At 34.9% G+C, this 15,056-nt stretch overlaps 1 protein-coding gene across 1 annotated transcript in view; it reads left to right on the top strand.

The window, feature by feature from the left end:
- Positions 1 to 15,056, top strand: part of ptprz1a (protein tyrosine phosphatase receptor type Z1a) — a 140,023-nt gene that overhangs the window by 74,197 nt on the left and 50,770 nt on the right. Inside the window, exons 8-10 of the mRNA XM_059334596.1 lie at positions 3,097 to 3,247; positions 9,038 to 9,222; positions 11,738 to 11,864. Coding sequence (XP_059190579.1) covers positions 3,097 to 3,247; positions 9,038 to 9,222; positions 11,738 to 11,864 — 463 coding nt within the window. The remainder of the gene's footprint in view (positions 1 to 3,096; positions 3,248 to 9,037; positions 9,223 to 11,737; positions 11,865 to 15,056) is intronic.

Raw genomic sequence — 15,056 nt, 5'->3', positions numbered from 1 at the left:
TTTTTTGTAATGGGGTATTTGTTGGGTGAAAGATTCAAAAAGGTCAAGATAAATGTTCCTTTATTTCCTTTGTCTGATCCATCTCAGCCCCAATAAGTTTAAGTCATAAAACCAGATAGATGAAATAGATTTCATATCAACCAAAAAGGATTACGCATGAAAAAAGTTGACAAAGACGCTACGAAGGACATTTTCACTATAATTTTAGTTAGTTTTGTAATCACACAATGCAGTTTCAGTTATGTTTTTTTTTTTTTTAAACTCTAGTTTTTATTTTTGTTTCAGTTAACGAAAATGTTTTTTCAATTCTAGTTTTCGTTATTTCGTTAGTTTTCGTGAACTATAATAACCTTGCTACAAACCTTATTTAACTTCAAGTGTGGTCCTTTAAGAACCAGACAGTTTTTGTTCATGATGAAAAGACAAGTGACACAATTACAGAAATGTCCGTAAACAACCTTTTAGAAAAACGTGTTCAAGGAGTTGAAAGGAGGAATTATCATACCAGAGCTCAAGAAAACACTCAAGTGATGGGCGAGGCAGAGAGACAGTCGGCTGCCAACAGACAACAGACTTGCCGTTTGCGTGTGTGTGTGTGTGTGTGTGTGTGTGTGTGTGTGTGTGTGTGTGTTAAATACCGTAAAGATCTTTTGTGAGTCTATATTTGTTTGATGTTAATGACCGCTTTTGTATGGCTGTCAATCACAGCCTTTCGGGCTGGGTCGGTCTCTCTCACACACACACACACACACACACACGCACAAACATGTAACAGCACACACACACAAAAGGTTTTCAGGGTGCTAGTGTGTTGCCTGCTGAGGTTAAGACGTCATCTTTCCTCTTTCACTCTGCCATTCTTTACACACAGCTGTCATAAGGCAGGAGGCCTCTCTCACACACACACATACAGATGCCACACACCTCGCCACAAACACCTTCAGCACAACGTCTGCACTCACACCGTACAGTTCTCATGCAGGACCTTGATTGATTTTGTTTGTGATGTGTTAGGATTTGTAGCTATGTTAAAAGTCACTCTGAGGCTGAAAGGGGAGGACGAGGACTTAAAGACAGCTGTTTGTTTCTTGCTGTTGTAAGTTAAATCCGAAGTTTTTTTAAGCCTCAGACTGCAGTCACTCATAGGGGAATTTAACATTGATGAATATTCACCTCACTTCCACACAGTCACTCACCATCACCTGCAGTATAGGCTATAAATTTAAATTCTCCCACAGTCCTTGAACGGATCATAGGTTACAAACGTTTGCATTACAAAAAGGGACCAAAACAATATAAATAGTGATATTTTGGTCAAAATCACTTTATTCTACACTAGTGCAGTGGCTGTATGAAGTATGCATTGGTATAGTGGGAGATTGAGTAGATTTTTCAATTATGGCCAAATGAGGTTGTGTGTAAAAGTGGGTTGTACAATGAGGTGTAATACTCTTGTTAGTGTTAATATACAATGTGTATATTGGGTAATACATGGATGTTAGACATATATACAGACACAGATATAGGAGGGAATAAGTTTACATGCAGCACAAACACATGGATGTCAATAACAGAATTTGCACATTACATGCAGACAACTACAACGTCTCACAAAACACTTACTTTTCATAAGGTACCACACCATCCAGCACATACACATTGAACATTGATATTCGCTGGAAACTATTTGAATATTATTGGAAAATCGAACCTTGTAGCGCACTTTAAAACTCCTAAAGATAGGTAGGCTAAATAGACTTCCAGATGAGATGAGTCAGGGTGTAAATCCAGAGTGAATTGTGTTAGTGACCAGGTGTAGGCCTATCACACAATGGGGTGGAGCTCCCCTAAAAGGCGTCTGATCAGAAACAGTGTAATGCCGAAATTTAACAGGATCTGGTTATTTGTAATAACTAGATCCTGTTAAATTCTGCTCCTCAGCAACACTGTGAAGCCATGACTGATTCTGCTGAGACAAACGGTCAATGACAAAAATTTACTGAAAATCTCTTTACACAGAAATGCAAAGCTGTATAGCATGTGGAGACCCAGTTTTCCCCCCAATATTCATGACACTTGGCATTTAGAAAACTGTTTTCAATTTTTAAAAAATAATTCATCTGAGAAATTCCACTTGCTTTTATTCTTTTTTTAATAAGAAGACATTTTTGAGTTTTCACACTTCTAGCCATGATTGTGAGATTTTTTTATATTTTGCTGTGAAATACAAGCTCACAGTGAGTAAAATGTAAATGCTGTGTGCTGTGGTTCAGGGTTTAGGCAGCTCATCTGCATGATCCTGCTGCAGATCTTCCAGGGTTTCCAGGTTTTCCTCCAAACCTCTGTGACATGTCTCGGCTGGTCTACATTCCAGCTCCGGCCGGCTGCCAGACTTTAATACTTTAAAGTCATGACATTAACAGTTTTATATGCTATTTTTCTGATCAGTTTTACATCATAGTGAAGCCACTTTGGGCTCTAGCAAACTCTTTCACTGTTTTCTAACATTTAGTTGTAGTTCAAACAAATAAAAAATGAATCATTCATAAATCATTAAATTTATAGTTTAAAATGTTTTACTTGCAGCCTAAAATATTTTTTACCTTTAATTCTGGCACAAACAGAAAGACAAACACTTGCTGTAGAGTCTGTAGTTTAAATGATATTGTGGATGTTTTCACCAAATAAAATGTGGTTTTAATTAACTAGTGCACCAGATGTTTGAACCAGAAGTTTGTCTACTACTTTCTTTTTTAAATTAATAATTTATAAATCGTAAATTTGATTTTCATTATTCAGCTATTTAAATATTGTACTAGCCTACTAGTTTGATTTGGATAACATTACAATTAATTGTGCATCTTTACTGCCTACAGTTTCTTTTAGACATTTACAAACATTACTTCACTTCACTCATTTTAAGTCGCTTGTAAGTGTCCAAAAAAGATAGCAGTGTGGTTCATATCAGGCCACAAGCTATATATTTTTTTGTTTGACTCACTGCTGTTCCTCACACTGACTTGCAGGAGCATCATGGTGCTGTTGTTTGGCAGCAGGAGCTGAAGGCACTGACACTGCTTTGTTTTTGTGTTGCAGCTGCTGATGTTCTGCGATGTGATGACGATGCAGCAGGCGGGATACGTGATGCTGATGGACTACCTGCAGAACAACTTCAGGGAGCAGCAGCAGCAGTTCATGGGTCAGATGTTCTCCTCGTACACAGGCACCGAGGAAGTCCTCACACCAGGTACACATCCAGATATCCTGCCTGTCCTCGGTTACATCATGTTGTCATGTTGCAGCTGCAAGCAGGTGCTTTTAAAGCTCCTTCTGATGATGTGTTCAACCACTGGCATTCTATATCCGAGAGCTGCTGGATAACCAGTAATGTTTTCAGAGCAAGAAGCAACTTAAATTTATCCTTTTCAGCGGTGGACTGCAAGTAAGTACATTTACAGTACATTTTTTTTCTTCTACTTCACTACATTTTGAGGCAAATATTGTACTTTTTACTCCACTACATTTAGCTGACAGCTTTAGATCGTTTGATGTTCTGGAATGCCCTGCTTAGCCTGCTGCCCCCACGACCCGGCCCCGGAGAAGCAGAGGAAAATGGATGGATGGATGGATGGATGGATGGATGGATGGATGGATGGATGGATGGATGGATGGATGGATGGGTGGATGGATGGATGGATGGGTATTTTTGTCTGTTTACAGGTCAAAACCTCCACTTAATAAAGCTGATATTTTTTCCCCTTATAAACAGTTACACCCTTAATTTTCACTGTATTTATTCTATATTGTATTCATTGATAACAAGTGGTGGACTATAACTCAGTACATTAACTCAAGTACTGTTCTTAACTCTTGTGCAGTCCTCTCGTCGACCATAACTTTAGTCTTCAGGAGTCAAAAAGGATTTCAGAAAGGTTTTCAGAGAAAGAACCAACTTAAATTTATCCTTTTCAGCGGTGGACTACAATTAAATACATTTACTCAAGTGCTGTACTTAAGTACAATTTTGAGGCACGTCTACTTTATTTGAGTATTGTCATTTTTTGTAACTTTACACTTCTTTTTCACTACACTTTGAGGCAAATATTGTTCTTTTTACTCCTCTACATTTAACTGCCAGCTTTAGTTTCTTTTCAGGTCCAGATTTAACATAAAAACATGATACATTTAAACTTATTGGACATTCTTTTTAAATTAAAACTCATAACAGTATGTTGTTAAAAAGAGCTCTACCTTAAAAAATATTAAAATGCTGCTTGTATAAATGCAACAATACAAATAATCTAATAATATATTTAGAATATATAAAACAATCTGAGTGGGTCCATTCTGCATAAGAAGTACTTTTACTTTTGATACATAAAGTACATTTTGTTGCTGATACTTGTAATGCAGGACTTGTACTTGTAGTGGAGTAATTTCACAGTGTAGTATTAGTATTTTTACTTTAAGGGATCTGAATACTTTTTCCATCAACGATCATTTGAATAAAATCTAGTTTTGTTGGGTGTTTTTTGAATTTGCTATTTCCACTGTAAAGGTGTCCCTGAAGGCATCATAGAGGAAATCTTGTTATAAAAGCAATATGTGAAAAATCAAGATGTAAAATAGATCCAAAAAGAAACATTAACAATACAAAATATGAAGAAATATATATTATTTTAAATGTAAGAAATACATCCTTTTAAGATGTTAATATATTGTCTTTGTGTAGTTTTCATATGAATATATGTCACACGTTATTTGCAAACTACTGCATTCTGTTTTATTTGCAGTCAGATAAAGTCTGCAGGTTATTGGACGACACAGATGATCTTGATTTAAAACATGCAAATATTTCAACAAATAGCAAAAGCAACAACAAAACACAAATATTCAAAATATACAAAATAATAAGTAGTTTTATTTAGCAGTTTTTCTACTTTTATGAAGATATCTTAAATTCTACGGAGCCCTTAAACTTCTGAAAGGTTTTTTTTTTATATACCTTCTTCTAACAAGAGAACGATCTTGTGCGAACAAATGATTCATCTTAATTATTAATAACTTGTGAGCACAAGACAAACCAGCTCCATACAATTAAGTTGCTAAATCAACTTATAAAAGCTGCTTTGAAAAGCTCATATCCAGAGAAACTTTCTCACATGATTATGAGTGTCTACTCCAGCGTACATTAATGTCTCAACTGGCTGCTTCCAGACCTCAGTGTGACCCGCAGTTTGAAGAATCTCAGGTTAATGCTGTTTTAATAAGGTCTAAATAGATCAGAGACAAGTGGATCATGAATTATGTGAAGAAAAAAATGATGTGAGGGACAAGAATAGAACTCCAGTGACCCAAATAAAATCTGGGCAACAATGACAGCAAGTCAACTTCGATTTCAATGCAGCCGCATGCTGCCGGTGTTCAATAGTGAGTAATGAGGTGGTATTGATCTGCTGTTTTTGGGAGGGCTCGTTCTTTCATAAGAGATCGTTTGATGTTTATGATTTGAAGGGTATTTTCTGTCTGTTTACAGGTCAAAACCTCCACTTTGAAAAAAAAATAATGACAACAATGGTTTGTAAGCTGATATTTTTTTCTTTATAAACAGTTCGACCCTTAATTTCCACTGTATTTATTTTCTATTTTGTATTAATTTATAACAACTCTTGTGCAGTCCTCTCATCAACCATGCAACTGTAGTCCTCGGGAGTCAAAAAGACCCTATAACATTAGACTGGTTTTAGGACTTTTTTTCTCCAATTCTTAATGCAACTCGAGACCAACACATTGATATCTAATTTTCTTTTTTTTTTTCATTATTATTGGTCAGTTTTGATCAAACATCCAAAATTAGGCCTAATTTTCAAGTTTGACTATGTGTGCATGCATAGTGTGTGTGTGTGTGTGTGTGTGTTTGTGTGTGTGTGTGTGTGTGTGTGTTTGTTTGTGTGTTTGTGAGTGTGTGCATGTGCCTTTATATGAGTAATGGACAATATTTGCAAATATACATTTTGACGTGTTGCTCGACGTCCCTTTTGTGACCACGAAGACCACAGGTGCTATAAAAATTGATAGAACCCGTAAACATATATGAAGAAAGTTTATACTTTTTGTGAAAGTTTAAGAAAATGTATCTATAAAGGATGCAGAGGGAGCACAATTGCTGAAAATGTCAAGCAATTATATGAAAGCTAACCTATATTAATGGTATGAGGAAAATTATTTGGGGTCAAAAAGAGGTAATACTTTGAGTATTTTCATGTTATTTTAACTTATGCTTCTCTCTTTATACTATGTTTCAGGGGGTATTTTATTTGAAATGTATTTAACCAGGAAAAGCCATCTGGTTATATATTTGTACACTAAATATATTTGACCTTATCTCCAGTTTTACTTGGCCTATCATCATCAAACTAGCCTGGCTAACACCAGACTATATCACAAATGAGATATAGTCTGGAGACCACCTATTCATTTCTCCGTAGAGGAGGCGTGGTTTACGGTCGTCCAGAGCCGTTTATTGGGCGTTACGAATGTCTATTATAAGCGTCTGTATGTAGCTCTTAGCCAATCGTATCAATTATACCAGATGACATATGTAGAGCTATGACAACGACCGAGGTCTCGCTAAACCCCATTAGCTTAGCCACTAACGGGGCTAGCTGGTAGTTTAGGCTTTTGCCAAATCCTGTTGGAAGCAAGGCTAAAACATCCTTTTTGGTGGTGATAAAGGAGTGTAAAGTCAAACGTTGTTCTTCTTTTAAAATAAACTTTAGCTCTAAACTATCTAGAACACTGTCTACAGCTAGATCCAAAGAGAGCTTGGCGTCTGCTGCAGCCATGTTGGATCCGTAAGCAAACTACAAGCTTCCGTCTGCCCAATAGTACGCATCATCGTCTGGCCGTCCCTCTCCGTTCTGTGATTGGATACCAAAAGCAGGGCTGAGAATTGGACATGGACACCAGACTGTCTTGCAGTTTGAAACAAAATTGAGCACGCAAGGCAGCATGGGTATACCCAGGCTATCATCAAACAATAACTGGATGGAACTTCAAGTCAGTACTTTAGAGGGAAGCTGACGGCAGGGAAACACGCTGCTTCATTTTTATCTTGTGACGTGATGAAGAAGTCATTTGAACTCATCACCACAGTCCATCATAGTGTAGTAATGTGGAAATCTGTGTAAGGAAAGTTCTCAATGTGACTCCCTCTCATGCACTTTTTAAATGCAAGTTTCAGAGATGTACATATGGTAGATCGGGGATGGGCAACTGGAGGCCCTGGGGCTACATACGGCCCGCACCCTTATTGAAGTTGCCCTCACTACAACTACATGCATTTGAGCATGAAATCTTAAAAGTGCAGTGTAAAAATGCACAAAATAACTTCTTGCAATTAATTAATCCTATTTATACTGTTATACATGTATTTTAGCATGAAATATGTTAAGTTAATGCACTGTGAACATATTTAAAATTTTTCATCATATCTGGTTAAGTGCACGGTCCTATATGTGGCCCTGTGGTAGTGTCCATGAAAAATTGTGGCCCCCTCCCCCTTTAAACTGCCAATCCCTGTGGTAGATGAACACAGTGATTAAAGAAGTGAATGGATGCTTCTGTGAGGTTTATACATGTGTTCTCCTAACTCACTGTGCCCTCTAGTGGTTAAACATGGACATTCACAGATGTCTCGCTCACAGTCTTTGTCCCTGTTAGGAACACAATCACTGAGTAAATCAAGTGTTTTTTTCATATAAATGTAAAACACAGATTTGTATTATTTAATTATAGCAGCTCTGACATTTTCAGTCTGAGGATGAAGGTCAGAGGTCAGAGGTCAGAGCCAGTGAGAGCAGGGTAGGTTCAGATCAGAGCCATTAGAGGAGGAAGTGTGTCATTGTTTGGACAGAGTCTCCTCCTGTCTATTGTCATCCATCCTCAGACCCATTTAATCTGAGTTAATCCAGACCTCACAGTGTCTGTCATCTGCTCCTCTAATCTCAACTCTGACCCAAATCTTAAAAACACAGCGAGGAACAACTTCAGCCAAATGTTATTTTCTAAATCAATAGATTTATATGAATGCCTTGTTGAGATATAAGGCTTGCAGAGTCAGAGACATATTTTTAATTGCTTCTCAAATATCCTTAAAAAAGGTTTTATGACCCTTAGCACCTCAAAATTTCCTCAAAGTTTTATTTATTTAACATTATTCCTTTTTATTTTTTTATTTTTGGGGGGTATTCTATCTCCATAGTCAGTTTTGTATTGTTGTATTTGTATCATCAAAATTTATTTTAACCCTAAAATGTTTTTTTCTTCTTGTTTGTATAAATATTGTATTATTATTATTAGTAGTAGTAGTAGTACTAGTAGTAGTAGTAGTAGTAGAAGTAGTAGTAGTATTTTTTCAAAGTATTTTTTGTTATTATTATTAATATTATTTATTTTGATATCCATTACCTACCTGCCAAAAGTCCTTGGGTCAAATAAAATTATTTTTTTATTTTTCATTTATAATAAAAATAAATTATTTTTTACAGATATTATAAAGTTATTAAGGCCAGTCCTTGACGAAATAAATTGTTCGTTAACCCCACACTTACAAATCCAAATTTGTGGACAAATCGATAAGTAAATTGAAAGATCGTCGTTTCTTCACTTTTTTGTTTTTTCATCTGTGAGAAGACTATTCTTGGTAATAAGTCATTCAGTAAAAAAATGTATAAGAAATGAGTCATTGACTAAAAAAATCTACACAAAACCGCATAGTTGACTCAATCAATTAACAAGGTGCAGCAGTAATAATAATAATAATAATAATAATAAATGGAGAAATAAAAAGCAATTCAAAAGCTTTAAATATGGAATTAAATACAGTACATGCAGAACAGGGAAAAAAATGTGGGGCGTTAAGAAAAATGTTGGTTAAAACTTTTGCAGGTACTCATGGGTGATAGTGACGGACCAGGATTGGAACAAAAATGAAGGGATTTTAGGTTGTTTCATATCAGTTTTCACCTGTTTTCAGTGTGCAGTTCGGAGCCGGAGAACATTCAGGCGGTGCCGCACAACCTGAGCAGCCTGCTGGTGACGTGGGAGCGGCCCCGGGCCGTCTACGACGCCAGCATTGAGAAGTACTCCGTCAGCTACCGGCTGGACAACACGGAGAACAGAGCTGCCTCTATTTACCTGACTGACGGAGACCAGGATGTGGTGAGAGGGAGAGTCTGTCAGTTTGCACCATAAATAATGATTTCATCAATGTAGATTGTAGGGATGGGTGATATGGGTGATAGGCCCTAAAAGAATATGATATTTCAGGGTATCTTTGCAATAACGATATTCTTGATGATATGACAAAATACTGAAAAATATATAGAAAATGTGACTGAAAAAATCAACCATAACTCTTAATTGTGGTGTAAAGTGCAAATCCACTCAAATTTACTGACTCTCCAGTGCAAAATGAAGTATTAGAAAATATTTTTTTTAAATACTGCAAATGTCAGTGGTAGTTGTAAGTATTTACTCAAGTACTGTACAATTTTGAGGTATGTACTTCGTTAGTTACTTAGTTAGTTGCTTTATTTTCTCCCTTAGGAGAAATTTGTTTTGAACACAAGAGAATGTCACATGTTCACATATAGCACATCACAAAACACAAAACACAAACAAACACAAAAGGAAGTCTGTTTACATATCACATAAATTCATATCAGCACAGAACACACACATGCTTCATTTGCTCTGTTGCATATGCTTTTTCTATTGCACATAGTATGTATGGGTATATTATACCTATTCAACATTAATTCTATTACACTGATTATTCTATTGCACTCCTTTTTATTGCACAATCCCTTTATGAATCTCTCACTCACACACACTGTCTTGCGCTATGTAATAATTTAATAGAGATAGGTATAAAGGACAGTTTGTATCTATTTAACTTGCAGTTTGGTAGCCTATACCTTTTTCCTGAAGGCAACAGCTCATATTCGCTGGAGAGAACATGATTTGGCTTAACTTGTGTTTTTCCAATTATGTAACTTTATACTTCTACTTCACTACATTTTAAAGGCAAATATGGTAGTTGTTACTCCACTACATTCAGCTGCTATATTAAGAAGTTAAAATTAGCCCTACCTTGGTGACAGTTAAATGCTGTTTACGTAAATGCATCAAAAATAATTATCTAAAGATATATGTAGAATACATATAACAATCTTAGTGGGGTCCATTCTGCATAACGAGTACTTTTACTTTTGATAATTAGTAAATGTACAATTTGTTGCTGGTACTTTTGGACTTAAACTTAAGAAAGTTTTAAACACAATTATTTTACCTCACTACGTACACTGTAAAAAAAAACCCTGTTTTTTTATGGTAAAAAAACAGCAGCTGTGGTTGCCAGAACTTTACCATAATAAATACGGTAGAACTTTTTTTAATATTACGGTAAAAGATATTGCCACTGTTGATTTCACGTTTAAGATTGCCATTTTATTCCATTTTTTACTGTATAAATAAAAGGTTTTTCCATCAAAAGAAACGCAGTTTTGTCAAATAATTGTCAAGAAAAGATTTTACCATTAAACATTACAGTATATTCTTGTTAGAGATACATGGTGTTTAGTACATTTAACAGCGAGAAAGGGTTAGGGTTAGGGTTACAAGTTGTCAGTATTTTTTACAAAAGATTAATGGAAAAATATATTTTAAAAAATATTACATTAAATAAATATTGCAGTGTATTTTACAGTGGAGTAATATATTTTTCAAAAATGTAAAAAACACTGTTTTGGCTGATTTATTCATTTACGGTGTTTCATTGTTACTGAAACTAAATTAACCCATTTATCATTTTACGGTCTTTTAAAATCTACAGCTATTTTTTACAGTGTATAAATGTTGCCATTATCGCAATATGCATGCATTTTTTTTGCCGATATGTTATGGCATACTCCTAGTAGATTGTGATTTTTCATCCAAAGTCATCAGACTGCTGCCTGTCAGGCCTCAGTTAGCAGCTGTGCATTACTTTTCATAGGTCACACTACAATCTGTGGAGGAGAACATCCTGACAGCTTCAGGGAAATTAAACAGATGCTGCAGTGTAGAAAATGGTTAAATGACGTCCAAATACTCATCACAGTTATCATCATAAAGCGGGTGTCCTTCCCTCTCCCAAGGTTATTATAGTTAACGAAAAAATAACAAAAAAACGACAAATAGAATTGAAAAACATTTTCGTTAACTGAGATAAAAATAAAAACAAAAGTTTAAAAAAAAACGATAACTAACTGAAATTATATTGTGTGGTTACAAAACTAACTAAAACTAACTAAAATTATAGTGAAAATGTCCCTCGTTTTCGTCTTTGTCAACTTTTTTATACGTAAACCTTTTTGGTTGATATGAAATCTATTCCATCTATCTGGTTTTATGACTTAATAACCTTATTGGGGGTGAGATGGATCAGACAAAGGACATAAAGGAACATTTATTGTGACTTTTGTAAATCTCGTGCCCAACAAATACCCCATTACAAAAAAACACTATAACGAACACTAAAACTAAGCATTTTCCAAAAAATAATTTAAACTAGCAAACTCATTCTAAAAACGAATTAAAACTAACTGAATTTGAAAACAAAAAATCACAATGAAATTAAAACTAAAACTAATGAAAAATCCACTATGATAACCTTGCCCTCTCCCTCCACCAGGGGGCCATCCTCGATGACCTGTTAGCCAACTCCAGCTACGTGGTCCAGGTGGTGGCGGTCTGCACCAACGGTCTGTACGGACGTGTGAGCGACCTGCTGACGGTCGCCATGCCCGTCGATGACCCCGGTAAGAGCGACCGTACCCGGGGCCGAGCATAGAGTTCGGCAGATGAACTGTACAGATATTTCTCATCAATTTTCATTTTTTTTTTTCTTCCTTTTCCTTTTAAGTAAAGTTTAAACTTAGTGCAGAGAAGTAGGACGTTAAAAATATGAAAAAGTAGAGGAAGACTAAATCTATGGAAGCTTATTACCGACAAGAAAAAAGTAAAAATGAAACAAGTCAACCATAAGATTTAAAGAGTGTAAATATTTTTTTTGTATATATATCAAACATCACAATTTTTTCATAATTTTGATTTCTTTTGGCTGTTTAAAGTGAGTTTCTATGTAATAATGTAATGTTTTTATTTTACATCTCAAGATTATATAGTAAGTTTTATAAATAGGGCTGTCAATAGATTAAAAAAAACACAACTAATGAATCTTATATGTTGAAATGAATTCATATAGATTAATTTGGATTAAAAAATATTTTCCGCCTAAAGTTAATATTTTTTGAGGTCTGTATTTCAAAATTAATCTCAGGGATTAATTAATTTGACAGCCCTAATTATAAATGTTATATAAACACTTTTACTTTTACAAAAGTTGGTCTTATTATTTCATAAAAAACATGACTTTACATCTCAAAATCCGAATTTGAGTTCTTAATCTCATTATTCTTATTTAGTAGTTATATTGTTTTTTGTTTTTTTTTGGTTGACAATTTGAACAGTATTTTCACAAATTTCACTCCAAACTTTTTCTATTTTTTCTTTTTCTTGTCAGAAATGGGCTTTCATATTACAGTAACACAAAATAACTTAATTTAACACCTTAACAATCTTCAACAGACTTTTTTTTTTAAAGAGAAAAATAGATCTAAAATAACTTCATTATGGGGGAGCAAACTGACGAGAGATTTGTGACTTGGTGCAGTAAAAGTCACTTCTTCTACTTGTTTATCTTTTCTGCTCGTATGTTTTGTCACTAGACACATTTCTTTTCTTTGAGAAACATTTCCATCCTCCCACTCATCCTCCCTGTGAATAGAATGAGATGTTTAACATGTATATTTTTTGATTTTCTTCCTCTTCATCTACTGTCCACCCTCTCTATCCTTCATTCTGGGGTCTATAGTTTGTGTTTTGTGAGGATTTGATCACACACAGAATTTCACATGCACACAGTGCTGTTTAACACTATGTGATTATGTCTTTCTCTCTATGTGTACTCTTTAAATGTGCTTTCTTAATATATTTCTATATTTCTTAAGATGAAGGGAACACGCTTGGTGTTTGCGGGTCAAGGGGCCATTTACAGAGTCGCTAGTCTTTGTTGTGTTTCATTGTGTGGTGTCTGTTCCTCCTGCTTCTCACAGTAAGAGAAATGTTTGCATGTGTGCAGCATCATTTTGTGTAACATGGACTGGAATGGTAATCATAGTGACTTTGTACTTTAAATGAACTTTATATTAAATAAACTAACATGCCTTGTGACAAAGGAAAAAAAACCTGCATCCTATTTCAGTGTCAGCTTGCATGAATGGGTGATATTCTGCAACTTCTCGCAGGTTTAAGTGACCAGTTTTTGTAAAACCATTGTCTGCACCGTGTTGGCTAAGCTAATGTCAGTAATATCACATTGCACGATAGCAGCAAACAGTGGCCTTTTGATATTTAAAGAAGTCATAAAGATGGGAGCGTGTGTTCCCCGGGTCCTGTGTTCCCCTCTTTGTATGAGACTGGGGAACATAGGAGCCTTTTTCCCCGCTTCTCACAAAAAGGGTCCTATGTTCCCCGGTCTGTTACTTTTTCCACCATTACTGCCAAATTCCATGACAAATAGGCTAACCCTAAAACCCTAAAAGGAAAAAGCTTCTTGATGCAAGAGAATTTGATTGGGGGTGGGAATATACAAACATGAGTTATCCTAGATTTAAAAAGTGAAAAAATTAACTACAAAGTAACCTGCTGTGCAAATGTATTTGCCATGCTGAGAGTCTACCATAAAGATTGATAGATTGCGGGGAAAATAGGACCCTTTTTCAAAAAAAGGGTCCTATGTTCCCCGGTATGTATTGCTACAGGGGAACATAGGACCCTTTTTGGGAAAAATGGGGAACATAGGACCCGGGGAACAGAGGAATGACCCCATAAAGATGCATTAGCTTAATGCTACAACAGTTTGGCTACCTCATGGTAATGTAGCTGGTGCTACAGCTGTATTTATTAGCTTATTAAACCACTAGTTGAGCAACAGAAAATTAAATGTATGATATTTTTTTTGACATTAATAAATATTTATATTGCTTAGCAATTATCCCCCAAAGCAAAAAACAGTTTTTCCCCTGATTTTTTGCTTACTTTTTGTGCTAAATCTGGATATATATTAATTTATAATTCTGTCAATTTAACAGAAAATCTTTATTTAGAAGATGCATACTTTTCCTTTAAGTTTCTAATTGCAGTTATTAGCGTACTTTTTTGCAGCAAATTTCTACATATTAGATTATTACTTTCTAATTTAAACATAACATGTATTTTTTTTTATTATGTATGATTATAAGTATTAAATTAGTTAATTCAGATCAGAGCCCACATAAAAGGTACAACTAAAATTTTACAATCAAGACAAATCAAAATTCGAAATGATTGTTATATTGTGTGTATTAGCAATATATTTTAACAAACAAGAAATAGACCTTTCATGTTATGTTTCAGGAATCTGTGCATTGCTTCTGTTTTGATGCTAAAAAGTGATTATGTCAGTCAAATATTTTTTTATTATAAATTAATCTATCAAATATTTATTTTCCATCTATATAATGTTATTCTTAAAAGTAACTCATGACCATTTACCATTTAAAGATTAATTTTAATATTTCCACCTTGTTTCAAAACATTAAATTAAAAGTATTAGTGTTTTTATTTGACATTGACCAAAATGTATAAGCAATTAGTTTTCTGTTGATCAACTAATGAATTATTTAACTTAATAATTGAGCAGTTTTATTTTCCCATTTTTTTTATTATATTCACAAACCAACGTCAACAAGAGCATTCCACTGATAGAAGTAAAGTCATTTTTTAGCCCTTTTGCGCCAAATCCTGAGTCATCTCCCTCAAACCCAGTTCATTAAACTTGTAAAACCCCACCTCATGCTTCACAAACCAGTTTGATCTGGTCTCACATGGGGGAAACCATGTGACTTAGC

This window comes from Centropristis striata, chromosome 6, assembly GCF_030273125.1.
Source record: "Centropristis striata isolate RG_2023a ecotype Rhode Island chromosome 6, C.striata_1.0, whole genome shotgun sequence".
NCBI classification, from domain to species: Eukaryota; Metazoa; Chordata; class Actinopteri; order Perciformes; family Serranidae; genus Centropristis; species Centropristis striata.
This window is presented reverse-complemented; position numbering and strand designations above follow the sequence as displayed.